Raw genomic sequence first — 20,574 nt, forward strand, 5'->3', positions numbered from 1 at the left:
CAGCTGTGTGGCTACATCTAACAGCAGAGGAACAAAAAGCTTGGCCGGTCCAGTGTAGCTCTGTGAGCAGAATGTTTCTCCTTTTAGATACATGTCTCTGTCAAAGAGAATGTCTGGTTGTGGTTCAATTCTTTTGTGTGACATTAAGTGTAAAGCAATCCCTGAAAGAATAGGTTTAGGGTTAGTTATCTGCAAACAGAGTAGTTATTCTCTGAGCTGGAGATCAGAGCATTGGGACTTGGATACGTCAGATGTCCATTTAGGGTCAGATTAATGCTGCTTCAGATAGCCATGGATGAGAAAATATTGCTGAATTACAGCTGCTGTCAGTGGCCAGAGTGTCTTCTGTATCCCCTGAGGGGATTGTCTGCAGTGTCTTTGTGATGCAAGGCTCAATGTGCTGTGCAACAGTCAAGACCTGATGCCAGCCCTGGTTCATGCTGTTTTATTCAAAAGTACTTATACCCATCCAATCTTATAAGTTTGATACTTTCCTCTGTAATGTCAGATATTTAGTCACCATCAGTGGTCATAATTTAAACAATTGCTTTTAAAAATACAAATACAAATAAATTACAAATAATACAAAGTCACTGGTGCCCAAAGGTACAATGCATAGATCAAATTTGCTGTCCCTTTAGATTGGAGAAATACTGAAAACAGTTGTCAGTTGTTGACGGCTAACTCATAAAAGAAAATGTAATATATCTTAATTGAGTTTGTCTGAGCCATAACATGAATGTTGGTGAACTAAAGTTAATCTTTTCACAGAATGATTTATTGGGACCCTTAGTCATGGACACAGCAGACCATGTCAACATGACTGAGGAGGAAAATTCACAATTTGGAGTTAAATCTTTCAACTGCTGCTCCATTGCAGGCTCAATAAGTGAAGAGAGCCTTTTAAAGCTGGACGACAGCACAAAGCTGATTGGAGTTCAAGTTATTCTCATCCTTGCTTACAGCATTATCATATTGTTTGGAGTCATCGGAAACTCCTTGGTCATATATGTCGTCTACAAATTCAAGAATCTTCACACTGTGACCAATTTCTTTATAGTGAACTTGGCTGTGGCAGACCTGCTGGTGAATACGCTGTGCTTGCCCTTCACCCTTGTTTACACTCTTTACGATGAGTGGAAGTTCGGTCAGGTGTTGTGCTTCATGCTGCCCTGTGCGCAAGGCTTGGCCGTCCATGTGTCTACCATCACCTTGAACATCATCGCCCTGGACCGCCACAGGAGCATCATTTACCACATGGAGACAAAGATGTCCAAAGACATGTGCACCGTAGTCATCGCCATCACGTGGGCCGTCAGTGCCCTGCTGGCCAGCCCCCTCGCCATCTTCAGGGAGTATGGAACATTTGATCTGTCACCAGACAAATCCATTCAGGTGTGCACAGAGAAGTGGCCAGAGAGCAGCATAAACGGGAGCTTCTACAGTATATCAATGCTCCTGGTTCAATACGGCTTACCCCTGGCCATTAACTCCATCGCTTACATCCGCATCTGGAATAAACTGAAGACTCACATGGCTCTTGGTGGTCGAAATGACCGCCATCAGCGCAGGAAGAAGACCACCAAGATGCTGCTGACAATGGTGGTGGTCTTCGCTGTCTGCTGGCTGCCTTTCCATGCCTTCCAGTTAGCTGTTGACATCGACAGTACTGTGCTCTACATGGAAGACTTCAAGCTGCTTTTCACTGTATTCCATATTGTGGCGATGTGCTCGACGTTTGCCAATCCCATCCTGTACGGGTGGATGAACAACAACTACAGGTCGGCCTTTTTGTCAGTGTGTAAGTGCTACAGGCCCTTCAGCCGGAGCTCAAGACGCTCTGAAGGCCGAGACACACTACAAGGAGACGGCAGAGATCACACAGACTGCAAATCAACAAATGTGTAAACTAACCAGTGAAAGAAGATTCAGTGTAATCCATTTGTGGTCATGTGGAGTGTGCATTGTTTTTGTGTTGTTATTTTTTCTCAAAATGGGGGAAGATGGGAAGCATTTAAGGGTTTGAGGAAAAACAAACATTTTTCAACATAATTCAACATAACTTAATTACCATCAGTACTTCTAGGTCTAGGTCACACAAACTCCAGTAGCAAACATTAGTGCTCGTCAGCTCGAGTGTTTGTCAGTCAAACGATAATGGCCATTCCTCTTTGTTGATGCAGATTGCCTGTGTCTGACATAATGGTAATAATCATACATTTTATTCATTGAGCGCTCTCAACAATGCTCAAAGATGCTTTACTGGAGGTAAGTCAATAGAATACAGTAAAGTCATACAGAATGAATCAAATTATGTCAATAAAAACATGCTGAGAAGAAAAAAACAATATTAGCAAATAAGAAAGGATTTTTGCAACTGCACCTCTTGATGTATTAATGATTTGAATCTGAAAATAGATTTTGCAGATTTTACACAGAGCCCACTTAAAGATAAACTGAAATTGTCATATACAGATGTGCACCAAATTGTCTTTTACTGCTGACAAATTTTACAAATGCTAAGCATAACATGATCTTTTCACGGGTCTGTTTTCGGTCAATGTGACTGTCTTACTAAAGAATTAAATTCTGTGCTATGAGGTCTTAATACAATTATGCTTCTACTCGCAAAACAAATATAAAGTACTCATCAGTTATCAGTGAATCACAGAGAAAAACTCCTTTCAGTTTAATTCTTAATGGTCCATAGCAAGAAGGATAATTCACAATAAAAGTATGCTAGAAAACTAATAAGTAGCGATCCCATGCAAGACAAACTCCATCTATCATTTCAAATAAAACAAATCTGCATCATGTTCAAAATATAGAAAAAAAGCTCTTTAGATTAATTATAATGGTAAATGGTGAATCCATCAGTCCTTTTCCACTAACAGCTCTGTTTCTGCTTATTAATGCTGACATTACTGAGAAGTATGGAAATTTGTTCAAAATACACTACAGAACACAGTGAGACCTTGACAAGTCACTTAAAAAAGCAGTCTTGACATTACGGAGAAACCAGATAACCAATAAATTAAGTATTTATTTATTTATTTATTTTGCATCAGATCCAAGTCAAGTCAGTACTCTATTAGACTCATGAATGCAACTACAAACTACATAAAATCATCAATTTGAAAAAAAAAAAAGCTTAGTGGAAGATGTTTGTATATCACCTGGGGCCAAATGTATAAAGTGCAAATACGTGCTAACTAACAGGTTATTAAAACGCCCCCATATGAAGGCTGCATAATAGCTGCAACAAACCATACAATGGCTTCTTTGGTGTTGCTGGAAGACATCGTGCAATACAAGCAACAACAGACCTTCAGGGGCCGCATTTATTTTCCAGTCCAAGGTGATAACTGGCCACTGAGCTACCAGAGCTCAGGCTCCCAAATAATGTACGTTTTCTTTTTTTCCAATTTGAGTAACCATTGCTTGCTGTTCAAGGTCGGTGAAGCTGTACCTTCTTTAGTTGCTTCTTAAATGATTTCTCCTCAAAACTAATGCTTGTGCATGTGCACACAATTTCAGGATGACTAAAAAGCATGATGGTAAATCAAAAGACGTACATAGGTGTTATGTCTCATGTTTCCTGTTTTGCTTAGATTTCTAAACTCAAAGTCCTGAATTTCATTTATCAAGCCAAAGTGTGGCAGCATCAACATACTGTGTAACCTGCTGAGTAAGTCAGCAATTAAGCTGATTGTATGTGTATAATTAATAGCGGTTTGATTAGTCGGGCAGTATTAAATGAACTAATTGAACTAAGCTAAAAAATATAAAGCTGCATTAAATGATACCCATCACTAAAGCAGCAACAGTTTGAATACTTTTGTCATTAAGTCCACAGTCTTAATGCACTGGCAAAGTAAAACTAAATTCCTTACAGACATGTATAATGATTTACTGGCTGCAGCGTCTGGTAGACAAATGTGTTGTGGGGAAATTGTGATGGGCAGACGACAAATTGGATCCGGTTTTCCTTCTCCACGGTCACTACAGAGGGCCTGATTATGGTAGAGGTTGATGCATTCTGATTCATATGGATAGAAAACAGATTTGCAGAGCTGTGCGGTGATCTTCGTTGGAATTTAGTCATTGGATAATATCTCCAAATATTTCTTTATGAAGATGTGAAGGATGTGTAATGGTAGCACTGACTTCACCGACATAATGTTATTTGTCAGCAGTCGATTGGTTTGCAAAATTTACTGCATAATAAAATGGACGAATAAGAAATATTTTTATTGTGAATTTGTGGCATGAAATAGAGAAACTTGTGAAGTAAATACTACTAAATACATTACACTTCATTTCAGCCTTCTGTCATTTGTCTGGTTCTTTATTTTGGGCTTCATTTCTAGATGCAGAGGGTTTCAGTTGCTTTTGTGCATTTGCAATATGGGTTTAAAGAATAAATAATAATGATAAAGACTTTATGTCTCACACTCTCTCTTAACAGAACGGGCGTTATAAGACAGAGTTTTGTTTCCCACTTGCCTTTGTTTGCAGCAAGTATCCTAATTGACCCTACTTGCTTTTACAGTGATGATGGCGGTGCTCAGGTTTTGAAGAGCCCTTCCTGTTGACCAGGCCCTCACTGATTTACTTTGTGTGTACGTGAGGAGCTGAGGGACTGGGATATTAGCTCTACATCTCCATTTTAAGTAAACTATCCATGGCGTATTCAGCATTAAATCAATAATTGTTTCTTTAACCGCCTGAGCAGCTGCTTCTGGCACTAAATGGGGGGGGGGGTAGTTGCTAATCAAGTAAAGTGAACAATAGTTTTGAAGATAATTGAATTTATGCTTTTTGGCGATGGTCTTGTCTTTTGCTCTTCATAAGAGAAAGCACTTCAGCCCCTCAACATTACTCTTTCTTGGCGACCCATTCATTTCCTAACATATTATATATCAATTTTATATCTTGGGAATAAATATTGATTCCTTTTTAATGCAATTCTACTGGGAAAAAATTAAGTGCACATGGCCAACACACAGAAGAAAGGCTATATTTGGTTGAAAATTATGTCAAAAGGGACTCTTGTGTCTTTCTGTGTTCTTTAGCCAGTAGAATCAATTTAAGTGGGATGATGTAACTGTACATGATTTCTGAGGATGCACTAAAACCAAATTGATTCACCAAGCCAGCTACTCAGTTGGCCAGAAAATGTATCATGCTTTCATATGAGACATAAATTTAATGCCAAAGCACCAAAACACTGTGCTTTGTGTATTGAACAAACTACATTTTGATTTTATGTTTTTTGTTTGTTTGTTTGTTTTGGCTGTTTGATGAAGCTTCAAGACATCAGTGTAGGCTAACTTCTGTGGGGTTTTTTTAATTTCTGATCTAAATCAGTAATAATCCAAACCACTTTATGTTCAGAATTACAATGATTTAACTGCATAAATATATACATCCCAGATAAAGCTCAGACACTGGGCATCTCCTAAGCTCAAAACACTACTCAATTTGACTGCACTCTTTTGTTGTCATGAATGATACCACAGCTCCCTCCAGTGTCTCAACAGGACCTCTACCACACATCACCATCGAATACGGACTGTGGACTGCATTCCAGTGTGAACCTACTGTATATTAATACATTAATGCATTTTCTGTTCCTGACTGTTTCAACTCAACATTTCATTGCAGACTCTTGAGTAGTACCCTGATATGTTTCTTCGCTGACTGTGTACTGTGAGATCAAACAGAAATATGTTGTTTCTGTGGACCATTTTGGTCACCTGATGTTGTGAAAAGTGGTATTAGATGCTTTTAGGAGTTTAAAATGAATTTGTGCACTTTTGAAAACCCCATAGTGAGTGAATAGTGATGGGCCCACCAACTTGTGTGTCATTTGCCGCTAAAGCAGACTCAGTTGTGTACCCATCTGTAGCAGAGACCATTTCCTCCTCAGGCCATATACACCTTTCAATTAATGTAATTGTAACCAACTCCTGGATAAATACACGCTATCTGTCTAGGTTCATAGGGAGCAAGGAATATGAGTGCAATAACCACCACACACACCAGATTTTCATTTCACTGCAAAGTCAGTTTAGTTGGCAATAAACATTATGCAACATGACAGGAATGTATGAAAAATAAAAAAAATGGGCCCTTTAAGCAAAAGAAAATATCTGTATGTGTTTCTCACTGTTCAAGCGCTTTAAAGTTGGACATGGTCACTGTCAGTCAGATTAGATGAGGTTAGTGCCAATCCGGTTGTCTGGCACAATCCTACCACAAAGCAGACTGTTCATCTGTGATTTCAGAGTGAAGTGTAAATTGTGGTTCCAGGGATCAAACTGGGTAGCTCACCATTAACTGTGAATCTACTGGAATCCTCTGGATCATCCGCATGGATCTCTTTGCTCCACAAAGAAAAAAAAAGATCTGACCTGTATTTAAAAAACAGGTTTAGTCTATGTCATGATTTAGTCTGTGATTAATCTCTCTTCTACATTGCTCATGTTTCTTGCTCTGTTGTAGAATATTTTATAATTTCATAATATTAGCAATCAAAATACTGCTAAATTATTTTACCTGTATGAAATTTCATTTTGCAAATTCTCAAATGATATTTACTGCAGAATTATTTTATCCTGCTTATGCTAAGCATATTTTACTTCACACAAATCAGCACATAATCAGTATTAAACTAAGTTAGTTTAAACATTCATCAACAAGAAAAAAAATTACAAATTAACACTCCGAGTAAAATGATTCACATGTTTCAATTTAAGTAGAATATACTATGTTACTTTGAGATGTGTTCTTCAAACATTAAAAAAAAAAATCCCTTTAAACTCAATAGGTAACCAAGTCATGACACAGGTTACAGCATCAATGACCAGCAGCAGGGCTCGGCCCCGGCTCCGTGGAGAGCTTGGGCGACGCATTTACTGTTCGTTTCCAGCGCCAGGACTCCTCCTCAGCGTTCCTGCTCGTCGTGTGAGTGACTGAGACGAACAGGAAGTGCAAGCTCCCAACAATAGACTGAATTCCGCTTCTGATTGGCTGTTGATTGACGGTATGACGTCTGTTTGGCCGGCTGCTGTAACCGTGAGATGCTGCATTCAACTGTAGCTCGGATTTCTTCACATTTTACAAAATAAAACAAACTGATGAAATACTTATTTCTTAATTCTTTTTCTGTGAATTCACATTGTTAATACAATTTAGTTCATCTGGTGTTTTCACCTGGGTTACATAATGATCAGAGCAATCAATTCAATCAGCAAGTTAAAGGGTGATATGAGCCCCAGACTTTCCTTTCCCCGGCCACATTAACCAGCTCTGACAGGTCTTGAGGCGTCACCCAGGCCAGAGTGGAGATATAATCTCTCCACCTGGTCCTCGGTCTGCCCCAGGGCCTTCCCAGCTGGATGTACCTGGAAGTCCTCCTTTGGAGGTCAGGAGGCATCCTGACCAGATGCCCAAACCACCTCAGCTGGCTCCTCTCAATGTAAAGAGCAGCGTCTCTACTCTGAGGTCCTCTTGGATGTGCAAAAGCTCCTCACCATATCTCTAAGGAAGAAGCCAGCCACCCTTCTGAGGAAGCATATTTCAGTCTCTTGCACCTCTTGCACCTGTTCTTGCACCTGTTCTCATGACCATAGGTGAGGGTAGGAACAAAGATTTACCTAAAGATAGAGAGTTCACTTTCCGGCTCAGCTATCTTTGTGTTACCTCTCCGGGGGCCATCACCTTATCGGGGTGGAGAGGTTTGTGTGTCCCTGTGAATCTGGGAGCTATGTTGTCTTGAGCTTCTTGCTCCCGGTAGATGGAGTAACTTGGATAGGCGTGATTGGGAAGAACGGCCTCGCCGATCTGAACCCAAGTAGTGTGTTTTGTTGTTGGTTGGACTGCTGTGCTAGTCATGGCCTGGCCATAACAAACACCATGTTCGAGCATAAGGAGGCTCACAAGTGTACCTGGAACCAGAGCCCCCTAGGCTGAAGGTTGATTTTATTATTGTATCATCTGATCTTAGGCTGCGTGTTTTGGACACTCAGGTGAAGAGAAGGGCTGAGCTGTCAACTGATCACCATCTGGTGGTGAGTTGGGGCAAGTGGCAGGGGAAGCCTCTCGACAGACCTGGTAAGCCCAAATATGTAGTGCAGGTGAACTGGGAACCTTTAGAGGACCCCCTGCTCAGGAGGCCTTCAACTCCCACCTCCGGCAGAACTTTTCCAACATCACTGTGGAGGCTGGGGGCATTGAGCTCAAGGTTGATGGTTGTGGTTGATGTTGAAATTCTCCATTGCCAAAGCTGCAGCGGAGAGCTGTGGCCTTAAGGTCCTAGGTGCCTCAAGGGGCGGCAACCCTCGAACACTGTGGACACCAATGGGCCAGAAGGGCTGCAGCCTCAGCGGTGGTGGAGGCAAAGCAGCAGGTGTGGGAGAGGGTCAGAAAGGACAAGGAGAGGGACCACAGTTGTTCTGGAAGACTGTCCAGCATCTCAGGTGGGGAAAACAGGGAACCATCCGAGCCGTGTACAGCAAGGGTGGGACGTTGCCAACCTCAAATGAGGAGATAAGGGCGGTGGATTTTTAGGAACTCCTGAACCTGACCTACCCACCATCTGAAGCAGAGACAGAGCTGGAGGATGAAGGGAGGTCATTGGCAATTTCCCTGCAGGACATCACTGAGGTAGTCAAACAACTCCACAGCGGCAAAGCCCCAGGGATTGACGACATCTGTCCTGAAATTTGAAGGCTCTGGGTGTTGAGGGACTGTCAGGGATGACACGCCCCTTCAACATTGCATGGGGGGCGCGGGCAGTGCAGAAGTGGTGGTCCCCCTTTCTAAAAAGGGGGACCAGACGGGGTGCGACAACTATAGAGGCATCTATAGCACACTACTCAACCTCCCTGGGACAGTTTACTCCAAGGTGTTGGAAAGGAGGGTCAGGTCGATTGTCAAACTTCTGATTGAAGAGGAACAATGCAGGTTCCGTCCTGGCTGTGGAATAACGGACCAGCTCTTCATGTGAGCATCCTGGAGGGGACCAGCGAATATGCCCATCCGGTCTACATGTGTTTTGTGGACCTGGAGAAGACATATGACTGGGGCCCCCGGAAGTTTTTGTGGGGGTTGCAGTGGGAGTATGGGGTGAGGCATCACTTTTATGGGCCATCCAATCTCTGTATGCCCAAAGCGAGAGCTGTTTTCGGGTATTCAGCAGTAAGTCAAACTTGTTCCAAGTGAGGGTTGGCCTCTACCAGAGCTGTGCCATGTCACCACTCCTGTTTGTGAGCTTCATGGACAGGATTTTTAAATTAATGTTTCAACTGTTTAATAGAATGGGAGGAAGGGGGTATATTTAGATTTCGAGGACTTTGTGTGGACTGTAATAAATAAACTGTCTTTTGCTAAAAGATGGATCAATCCTGCTTCTACTAGGAGCCAGACTACATCAGACATCAGCCAGTGCTCCCTCTCTTATATCTTACCTTGATATTGCTGCACTTCAGTGTTCACAGACTGGTGTCCTGTTGTTCAAACACATGGCTGATTGTGGTGTGTCATTCTGGCAGCCGGTCGGTCCGGCTAACATTTCCTCTAAAAGGACAGATGACTAACCACGAAGGGTACAAACAACAGACCTCAATGTGGAGCTGATTGAAGCTCAAAAAGCAAAAAATAGACATGTAGTGATGTCAGGAGCCAGTTTCCGAGTGTCCCTCTGAAGGCCTGACCTGGACTTTGCCATTTTTTCCACCTGCTAGTCAGTGGATAAGCTCCGTATCCATCCAAAATTGCATTTCACCATGAAATACCTCTTTTTTTAACTTCTACTTCTTATTGTTAAATATCAAAAAGTTGTCACACCACTTATGCAGCAAATCATCCACCAGTCAGCAACTAACTTAACCAGTAAAACCAGTGTGTTTGGACTGTCTTTGCCCATTTTTGGATTAGTCAGGAGTTAGAGAGGTCACAGTGGGGTGAGGCTTGAGCACGACCACAACAGCTTTAAAATGACCCTTCAGATATCCGAGGGTGACATCATTGAGGCTGAGTTTTTCTTTATTTACTGTCTCCAAGATGCACTTTGACTTTTGCTATGTTCCAAATACCCATTACAGCCATAATGTGCATCTATATAAACGAACAGTTTGCACAGAAGCTCCCGAAGACAGTAAAACTGTCAACACTCAGCAGCCACCTTCTGAACCTCCATGGCTGTTTTCCACCACTGGTGACAGCTCTTAGAAAGCAAAGGAATCAAGCTTGATGCTGAACGTGCAGCAATTCTTCTGGAGTATTAAATAATGTTGGTGCCAAAGGAAATAAGTCTGGATGATGTAAATACCTCCAGGGGACTGCTCAAACATGCCATTTCACCGTAGGAATAGAGGCTCTTTATTGGAAAGACATCAAATTGAAATAATGTCGCTTTTGTTGTTCCTCCTGCTGAGCTCTTGGGAAAAAAAAAAAAAAACAAAAAACCCCACAACTGTTCAGATATCTCCTGCGAAATGTTGTACACAGAAGCAATTTACAGGTTAACACACTACGGTTACATTCAGAGAAAGCTGTATTTTTTTGCTGAAAGGTTATTGCACACAGACTCAGCTTCAAAGTGCACATGATCACTTAAACAGGCAAAGGACATTGGAGTGTGCGCTGAAGTGTGTGTCTGTTTGTATGTATGTGTGAGCCTGTGTAAGTGATTGTGTCTGCGTCTGTAGGAAAGGAATCTATGCAGATGGATAAGTTGTGATGAGGTCATGTCCCTCTGGTGGTCTCATTCTGGCCCGAGCGTGAATCTCGCAGTAAAGCTGCCCCTCCACAAAGAAATAGCCTTTCTGCTTGAGGTTGACGTCACAGTCGGAGCACACGAAGCAACCAGGGTGACGAAATTTGTCTCGTGCTTTAACCACCGTCCCACTGTGCCATAAAAAACAGAAATAGGGAGATGAGGAGAAGAGGAAAGAACAGAGAATGTATAGAAATGCTAGGTGCTAAATGTGCAAAGACATTTTGCTAGCAACGGCAAATTAATTCAGTTCACCGTTGGCCACATTCTCTGTCAGCGTTAGGTGAGAATGTCTTCATCACCTCTAACCGCGCTCAACAGGGATGTCATGGCGTGACACACAAAAATGACAGCTCAAACAATGACACCAAGATGAACAGACAGGAAGCAGCACGTAGTCTATACCAAATGACCAATAAGAATGTGATATTTTACTACAAACTAAAGCTAAATCAATAAAAAAAATCTATAAATGTACAAAGACTGAGGGGGCCGATGATATACACAAAAGCTACAACGACTACTGTTGTTATACGACTAATACAACAACAAATGTCATTCAGACTGACTAAAAAAAACTTAGAGTGCAATTTCATGGAATATCCTGGCAAAATAAACTCTATGAGACTTATAATGTTCATTGTTGAACTGATGGTGGTGTTGATGCATCTTTGTGTAAATTGTATGCACTTTACTGGGTTGCTGCAGTGGACTTCTGGTATTGTTCCTGTAATTTTCTCTCATCCTTTGTATGAATTGTCGCCGATGATTGGTTCTATTTTTACTCACACAATCCCATTTCCACACTTGTCACAGACGGGCAGTTTCTGCAGGTTTCCTGTGGGCGGAGTTGGTTTGGTCATGGGAGCTTTTACTGTCCTGGTCACAATGGGACGAGTGCCTGTCAACATGGGAGAGAAAAGGCACAACACGACAACACTGTACTAATGCACTGTATGACCAATACATATGAATCAAAACAAACCACTTCAGAGAACGAAAGACACACTTGTGTCCACAACATACAACTTTACATACATACAACTCTTTTGCAACTGAAATAATGAAGGGGACACATGGTGTGTTATACAGTGTGTGTTTTACAGATATATAATACAGGTTATGAGATTTATTCTTTATCTCTGTCAAATAATAATTCAAATATCACCATTATGAATTGTCAGATCAACACGGTCCTTTGAAAGTGTTTCAGTTCAGGTTTCAATTTCATTACTTTTCACACTTCCACTCGTTGTCCAGGGTGTAATGTGATCCAAGTGCGGAAACAGCATCCCAGTGTAGAAGCACTCAATTACCTTCACTTGTATGTAAAATACTCATCATGCAGAATAATTCATATCTAAAAAATAAATATAGTCTAATTACCTTTATTGATGTTAGGGCTTGAAAAGTGAAAAGTGTAAACTACTGTTTACTACACTGTGGGGAAAATTAAAGAGAGTGCAGTTTGGATAAAGGGGCCTTTAAAGCCCGCATATCTGATTGGTGAATGAAAGCAAGTGACATCACAGTTTTGCATCTGGTCCCGTCTCCTACAATCAGGTGAGAAAAGATAGAAAACGTTATGTTTATGTGACACAGTCGGCAGTCCCGACCAGACCCAAGAGTTTGTAGTAAGAATTGGTAAATATTTGCAAAATGTAAAATATCTAGGTGTTGCTGAGGAGAAACATGGTGTCCCCTTTGCCACCATTAAAGGTGCAAATAGTCCAGATTGTTCAGCCACCTGAATGGTGTCGACCTGTGAAATATATTTGTGTTGTGGAGGAAACAGTTTGTCCGGGATGAGGAGGAAGTGCTCACCATCACTATCAATAAAGTCCTGCAGGGCTTTGAAGGAGCCAGACTGTCGCGGCTCCTGAGGCTCCTCCTGGTCTTTCTGTAACATCCGGTACACATCAGAGTCCTCAATGCTGGTCAGAGCCTTTGAGCTGAGCAGTGCATTCACACACACACAGGCAGAAACAGACACACACGCACATATTTCGTGAGGAGGTATTGCCTCATGTTTGTATCAGAAGTGATGGATGACAGTATTAACTGCATTTCTTTTTTTTATGGCAGTCACCACAAGATAAATCATCAAACGAATAAAGGAGGTTGATTGATGAACAGTTTTGGCTGATATTTATCCACAACATGCCGTATATCAGGAAGCCTAATGAGATTGACATGGCTTCATGGGAAGGCCTAAGGCTGACACTGTCACACACCTGTGACCGCTCTGAGCTGTTGAGCTGACACTTTCAGACAGAGTGGCAGAGAGGTCAGTCCTGCAGAAAACAGGTGGACCAAGTCTGGGTAACAAGAACGTTGATGAAAAACAGAAATCCTAAAAGGAACCAGCTGCCCAGCTACGTATATTCACTGTCCTGTATGTGAGGGGATTTTTTTTTTTTTTTTTTTGGCCTCAGGGTGGCATCAGAGGCAACTATAAATAATGACAATACTCATTTACATTTATAGTCCTGAGGCATGTACATTTGAACATTAGCAGTTAGCATGGTAAGACATTTTAGCATGTTTGTTAGCCTTAATGTTTCGTACAGCTGTTTCATTAAACTGATGCTGGATGAAAAGTAGAGGGAGACTTAAGTTATTCACAATAAGACCAAATGAAATAATATATAACGCAATTGATTGAATACGATTTCAGATTTGTGATTGTGATCTCTATGGTAAAAACCTCTGTATAAGCCCAGAGACTAACACCAGGGATTGATCCCAGTAGCTGGAGCGTCTGTCCAGCTGCTGTTTAGACAAAGTCCCCTTGGACCAGGGACAGATGGATGATGTGATGGAGCTAAATAACTCCAAGGTCATGACAGTGATCAGTGATCAGTCACCTTTCAGGCTTCGGGTGGACGAGGCCTCGCATCTGGCCCTCCATGGCGTCCTGGATGTTGCCTGAGGAGTAGAGGCCTATGGGAGTATTGTAGGACGTGCTGACCACCTGACGCTTGTCATCGATGTTTGCTGCAGCGACAAACGGCTGAGCTTTCCGGTTGTGAGCTGTGCCAATCGGTTTATACTCCTGAACAGATGGGAAAGGACACACAGGGACGGCACTGAGACAACGTGAGGTGTAAATGTGAAGCCGAAGGCTTTCTTTATTCTAAAATGATATCTGTGAATCAGTTTCTCAAAACACAAACCTGCTGTTCTGCCTCTAGGTTGACTTTAAATGGGTGAGCTTTGCCTTCCTCAACAACACGAGGGGACCACAGCTTTGATTCATTCCTGGGAATTAAGCCCAGATCCTGGTTTAATAATTGACAGTACTTGTTGATTTATTCCTTTTGAAGCTGTTTGTGTGAGCGTGCAATCCCAATCCATAAAACATCATAAAAGAGCTTTAAACACTTGCTGAAATCTTAGTCTTTCTTGGTCACGCCATTGGTTCAAATTTTATTCAGTCATGTGCATGTCTAAACTGAAGAAGTGACAAAATGAGGCCAGATTCATGGGTCATAACTTTGTTGTTTGATCACTGATTGTGTCGGTGAATATTATATTATCTATTAATAAAATCCGCAAAAGAAATGTAAGCTCATGCTTGTGCCTGGAAAACAATTAAACTCAATGCAGATGGTTGGAGGAAAGAAAATCTTAAGCATAATATTAATCATATTAAGTGTAATATACAATCTTAATTTTAAACATAATATTTGGGAATACAAAAAATGTAAGTGCTCAAATATCAGGAGAAACGCTATACTGCTGCCATAAATATAATAGTTTACTGGATGATTTGGCTTTTAAAAATTATTCAAATAAAATAAGAGAAAATATTCACTTTGTCACAATATGTAGACATGCAGCGAGTGGAAATGCATTGGATATAAATGTTCTTGGTATGAGTGTGTGTAGATAGAACTTGAACGAAGCTGCACAAACAAGGACGTGACCGAACAGACAGCAAAAGGACCAACTGTACGACACTTAATCCAACACAGCCCCATAACAATGCACTTGGACAGTGGACACAACAGGTGTCCAACACGTAAGTGGAACAATATAAATTTTATAAACACTGTAATCATTGAACAGCTAGTGTAATAAATCACAAGCCGATTCAACTAGATCCAAAACCTGTTTGTGTGCATGTGTGTTGTGTGATTGTGTTTTCTTGCGGACAACCGTTCAACAGTCAGAGAGAGCTGACTGGTGGACTCCTTTATCTTGTTCTGGGCTTCACAGTGCAGCATGCCATTGGCGGGGACTCCTTCGATGGCCACGATGATGTCACCAGGACACAAGTTGGCCAATGAAGCTTTACTGCCAGGGGTGATCTGGACGAGAGTAGGGGAAAAGTGAGAGAGATTACTGTTTTGAAACAGCAGTATAAGATGGTGATAAAGGATGAAATGATGGACTAATTGGAGAAACATAAGAACGAATGATGATGATAAAGCTTACTGTAATTGTCTGTAGAAAAAATGATTGTCAGGCGATGAATGCATGGTACTGTAACTGCACAATCTGTTCAGTAGGATCTTTTCATTCATTCATCCATTCATCTTCTACTGCTTATCCATTTCTGGGTTGCTGCTGGAGCCAATCCCAGCTCACTCTGTGTGAGGGGCGGGGTCACCCTGGATAGGCCACCAGTCCATCACAGGGCCAACACACAGAGACAGACAGAGACCAACAACCACTCACACTCACACTCAGACCTACAGACAATTCAGAGTCATCAATTAACCCAAACATGATGTCTTTGGAAGGTGGGAGGAAACCCACACAGACACGGGGAGAACATGCAGACTCCACACAGAAAGGCCCCAGGCCGGGAAACTGAACCAGCGACCTTCTTGTTGTGGGGCAACATTGTCAAAATTAATTTTAGCTGCTGAGAAATTGTTAACTTGAAGCACAACCAGAGCATCTTTAAGAGGATAGCTGAAAACATCTAAACCTGTCAGATTTAAAATTTTAAATCAGTATCCTGAACAGATGAATGAAGGAGGAAGAGCATATAAAAGGGATCATTACAATGTGAAAATAAACTGGGAAACGAATGTTTCTTTTATTTCCTTATTTTTATTTATTTATTTTTTTTGGGGGGGGGGTTAGGGTTAGTTCTCTTGGTTCTGCTTCTCATCACTGGCACTTTGTGTCTTTTTACAGTAGCTGATGGCCCCTCCTTCATGTTTCTCTCCTCTAAATTACTGAACTGAATCTATACTTTATGTACTTTCACCACATGTACTGTCTAAAGCATTTGCCTCTCTTCTTCTGTTTCTCTTTAGTTGGTATGCATGTGTATAAACTGAGCATCCCCCATCACAGAGATAAAATAAACACATGCTTCTTCCCACTAAGGGACAGCATCCAGATGGAATATATATTCAGCTCGCCAGGAAGTGATCAAGATGAATAAGAACTCCCATAAAGACTCCAAGGCCACAGGGAATACCTCCGGAGGCAACTTCAAACCAAAGCCAACACTCCCACTTCCACTACACAGGCCGTGACCTATACACAACCATATTACATTACATATCAGACATAGGAAACTCTGCTAAACTGGGATGTTACACTGAAACTTGAATTAGGTCATCTGCCTATAAATAACTGTGGATGAAAGTGCTGAGGGGATGTCTCATGCTGCCAAAGAGGGAACAGTGATTTACAGTGGAGCATTCGTTGAAGCGCTGCAGCCTGACTGTATGTTCTACTGATGATGTCTGCTACCTGAATCTGTGCACAACTAAGCCCTTTATTAACTTCTTCTGTTCAGTTGTCTTTATTTGTTTGTTTGTTTAAAGTAGATTATCATTCCTTTCTACTTTCTTGTTTCTTATTTTGTCTTAAGATATGACTGTGGCTAACATTTTTTTTTTTATTATTGTAGTAAAACAATCTTTTTACATCACTATGATAAAATAAAAAGGAAAGGGAGATGATCCAAGAAACTAATCTGGTTGGCCCAACATATTGAAGTGAAATGAAAACATTGTATTCCAGCTGTTTAGCAGTGAACCTTAACTCTCACTCACTGTTTATGTATTAACATTGGTTCTAAAGGTCAGTTTGTCCAAAGAGAATTATGACCAAAAGCTTCAGTTCCCCTTAACTGTACAAGCATTTTAGCATCTTATAAGTCATTGTTTTGGTTTTAAACTCTTAGTAGTTTCATCTCACAACAGACAGCTGTCTTATATAGAAAAATAAATCAGGATCCGATAAAGTTAGCAACTCGTCTATGAACATAGTGAATCATGTAGCTTCTTAAGAGTCCGATATTTCCATCAGGAAAAGTTGGAGACCAAACAGAGCTAAAATTAGAATGAATATGAGATTTACATTCACTGAGTGTTTTTCCATATTTGCTGGATGTGCTTACATAGGACACACACTTGCAGCCATTTCTAGTTTATCTGGGTTTGTCATTTTTGTTTAGGTATTTAAATCCAGTTGGCAAAGAAAAACATTGGGAAATTTATGAGTGAGACATTAAGAGATGATAAAAATACAACATCAGATTTGTGTGGAGTGATGAGATAACCATGTTTCTGAAATAACTACACATAACATATATAAGGCCATATATCTGTCAGGTTTTCCACATTGTTTTTCACCATTTGACCTTTCATTGGCACTCCCTTAATGATGTCATCTTGTTTTAGTGGAGCAGTTTCTTGGCACTGACATACAGAATTATTCAAATACTTAGCAGCTCTAAAGATCTCATAAACTAACTCCTGCTTAAGCCTGGTTTAATCCACATTTGTGGTTTGTATACTGGGCAGCCCTTCTTGGGCCTATATGGTGTCAAAGTGGCAGGTTTTTCCTGCTGCCACATGTATTTCATTGCACATAGAAGGTGGGGCTCCTTGGCCATCATTGTGTTTGCAAAATAATCACCATATGCCTTCTGAGCAGCAGGACACTTCCAGGGCAAATTGTATGAAATCACAAAGTGATGAAACAGACCGGGGCTAACCGGTTAGCATGCTAAATCCACCAGAAGAAAGATGGGAGTTAATATTGCAGTTACTATCCACCTGTCATTCTCTTGCTCAGCACTGAATGTTTCCTGTACATTTGTAAATAAAGCTAACAACAGCAAAGCTACTGTAAATGACATGTACTACAGAGCATGTAAAACTTCTTGAAGTTAGCTAATTAAATGGGATTGTGCGATAACAATTAATATCGCCATAATAGTAGAGTATAAAAATAAGTAACATTTTCTATCATAAATCACAATTTCTGCTAAACTCAACAATATTTCAATAGAAATCTAGTTTTGTCTTTGTCTGTAGTGTCTACTGTTGCCCAGAGTTTTTAATGTAGACATAAATGTGTTCCCAGGTTGCTGAGAGCTAAATGACAGCAGAGCTGAGGACTCAAAGCTGCTCTGGAGCAACATTACAGGCTCGTAATGCCCCCCAGGACACGATGATGATGAAATAAACTAATCTGGAGGTCTGAATTCTGCGCTGTGCCCCACTAAGGCTGCTGTCCGCTGGAGAAAAAGATGACAATCACTTGTGTTTACTTTTCTCCACCAGCTGGGATCACTGGCAGGTTAGGAGGAGGATGTTCCTGACCAAAAATGGCAGCGAAGGGAGAAACAATCGCTCTCCTTCATCACATAGACAGTAAATACATTATAAGCTGTTTTTCAGGTAGATCAGTCTCTCCTTTAACACATATCAGTATATTCAAACAACTAATTCTTATAATAGTCCTCTTTACTGTCGTCGAGTCATACTGTATCTGCCTCTCCCTTGCCCTTCCTCTCCTTCGGCGTCCATCCCAGTCCTCCCTCATAACAGTTCTCATATGGACTCACTGAGTGTCCACTGACACAACAGGTGCGTGGCTATTGGGCAGAGCTCCTGGTTTGAGATTTAACTATGCTTTTGGTCAATGCTCCTCCTGAGATCTTTCCCTAAATATAGATGCACATAACCCCAACAGAGTGGGATTACTGTGTCTCTTCACATCTGATCCTGCATGTGGGACTCAGGGGATCCGGCTCACAAATGAGTCCAAATGCCAACGAAAGCATCACTGTTCATGCTCATTCAAATTGCTGTGTTTTGTTGTGCTGAAGCAAAAGAGAAGGGCCACCGACTCTGCATTACAATTGATTCCTTCCTCAATAATCACATCAATGATGAAATCATATCCTCATAAGGTAAAACTCCTTTAGTGTTTGAGTTTACACCTTTACGTCACTGCTGCTTTTATGTAATAATATCTGAATGGTGCTGCTCTGATATTATATCTCTGAGCACATTTGTCACCCCGTCTATATACCCTCCTCTTCTTATCTTCATACATATTTGGCATTCTTGTATTTGTTTCCTGCACTATTAGGTTTGTCTTCCTATGAATTCGATTATTGAGCCTTGACTGTCCTTGGAAAAAAAATGGCTACTACTGCAATGTACAAAGTACAACAACAAAAACATGCAAGAAATACAGATGTGCCTTTGAGAAACTGAGATAATGTAGTGTAATGAAGTGTTTATATATTTTAAAGCAATATTTTTACCACATGGAAAATCAGCATATTCATTTAGTGGCTGATAGTTTGATGAGAATATTAAGTCTAACTAACACAAGAAATACGTAAACAAACAAACAAACTTCCAAGCACTACTCATTTAAATCCTTCAGACTAAATTCATGCTGGTATTTAAAAATATTTAGCTGCGCTTCACATCAACAGGAAATGCCCTGTTAGTGCCAGGAAATGCTGCTTTTGATTCTCTGATGAAGAGCTGATATGTTGTATCTGTTATCTCTCAGCTCCAGCTGTGCTGTCAGTTACTGAGGATGATCTGTTACATGACGCGCTGCGTTGACCTAAGGCTGAGGTTTTTCCTTTTTTCTTTCTTTAAAAAAAAAAAAAAAAATCAGGTTTAATTGAGAATTGATTTACATGCTCTGCAGGATGGGAGTACATTTTCAGCAGGATTTTCCATGCTCCTAAATCCTTCGTCTGAAAGCCGCTCAGAGAAAAATGCTTGTGTCAGTGTGTTCGTGTCTGTACATGTCTAAGTACAGTGTAAGTTGCTATTTGTATCTAAGCCTCTTGCATTTAGTGTGGCACAGGTGCAAACCCCCAATACCACAGACTCTTTCTCAAATGGACTACAGACTGAAAGCCTCCAGGCTGCTCCACAAAAAAAAAAAAAAAAAACAATCACATTCACATATTCATTGTTTGGCATTTGAAGCAGAAACGATGCCTGACAACAACTCTGCCCAGACAACCATAAAAGATGTGCCAAGAAACTGAAGAAGAGTTTTGGGGAAAGCAAGTCAAATGTTTTACTTTCTGACGAAAACTGATTTTGCAAACTGAATTCTTTCTTTGACTCACTCACCCTGGAGATGGTCAGGGGCTGGTTGAAGTCCTTTCCTCCCACCAGGCGAAACCCCCAGGGGGCCGGACCGTTCAGCACCACACTGAGTGGCATGACCCTCTAAAGTCTTCGCCACTGTTGGATAACAACAGCTCAGACAGCCAACTGCACACTGCAGTAAAGAGCTATGAAAGTGATGGAGATTTTGAACCACGTTGAGGAGGAGCCGTTAAGGGGGAGGAGTGAGGGCAGATCCCTCCCCAGCGGTGAAGTAATTTATCTGATTTTGGGACCTGACTCTTAAGTCTGTATCCCACCAGCCCTTAATTGCCAGTTTTCCAAATTCTGATTCTGATTTTCTCTCTCACTGCTCCTTCATAAGTGTTTAGCTGCTCACATCAGGTGACAGCTCAGACAACACACTGCCAGCAGCTATGTGGA

General features: G+C 41.1%; 2 protein-coding genes across 2 annotated transcripts; one reads left to right on the forward strand and one right to left on the reverse strand.

Annotated features, from left to right (window-relative positions):
- Nucleotides 1–795: 795 nt before the first annotated feature.
- On the forward strand, nucleotides 796–1,908 carry npy2r (neuropeptide Y receptor Y2). Its single transcript, XM_029510435.1, has one exon. The coding sequence runs from the start codon at nucleotides 796–798 to the stop codon at nucleotides 1,906–1,908; it is 1,113 nt and encodes a 370-aa protein (XP_029366295.1).
- Nucleotides 1,909–10,121: 8,213 nt separating this feature from the next.
- On the reverse strand, nucleotides 10,122–20,315 carry LOC115043965 (PDZ and LIM domain protein 3). The gene is made up of 7 exons (XM_029502771.1): nucleotides 20,155–20,315; nucleotides 14,945–15,096; nucleotides 13,960–14,044; nucleotides 13,651–13,838; nucleotides 12,608–12,735; nucleotides 11,573–11,684; nucleotides 10,122–10,914 (listed from the first exon to the last, which is right to left on the reverse strand). The coding sequence occupies exons 1-7, from the start codon at nucleotides 20,245–20,247 to the stop codon at nucleotides 10,725–10,727; spliced, it is 948 nt and encodes a 315-aa protein (XP_029358631.1). The 5' UTR covers nucleotides 20,248–20,315; the 3' UTR covers nucleotides 10,122–10,724.
- Nucleotides 20,316–20,574: the final 259 nt, after the last annotated feature.

The sequence above is a fragment of the Echeneis naucrates genome, chromosome 1 (assembly GCF_900963305.1).
Source record: "Echeneis naucrates chromosome 1, fEcheNa1.1, whole genome shotgun sequence".
Taxonomy (NCBI): domain Eukaryota; kingdom Metazoa; phylum Chordata; class Actinopteri; order Carangiformes; family Echeneidae; genus Echeneis; species Echeneis naucrates.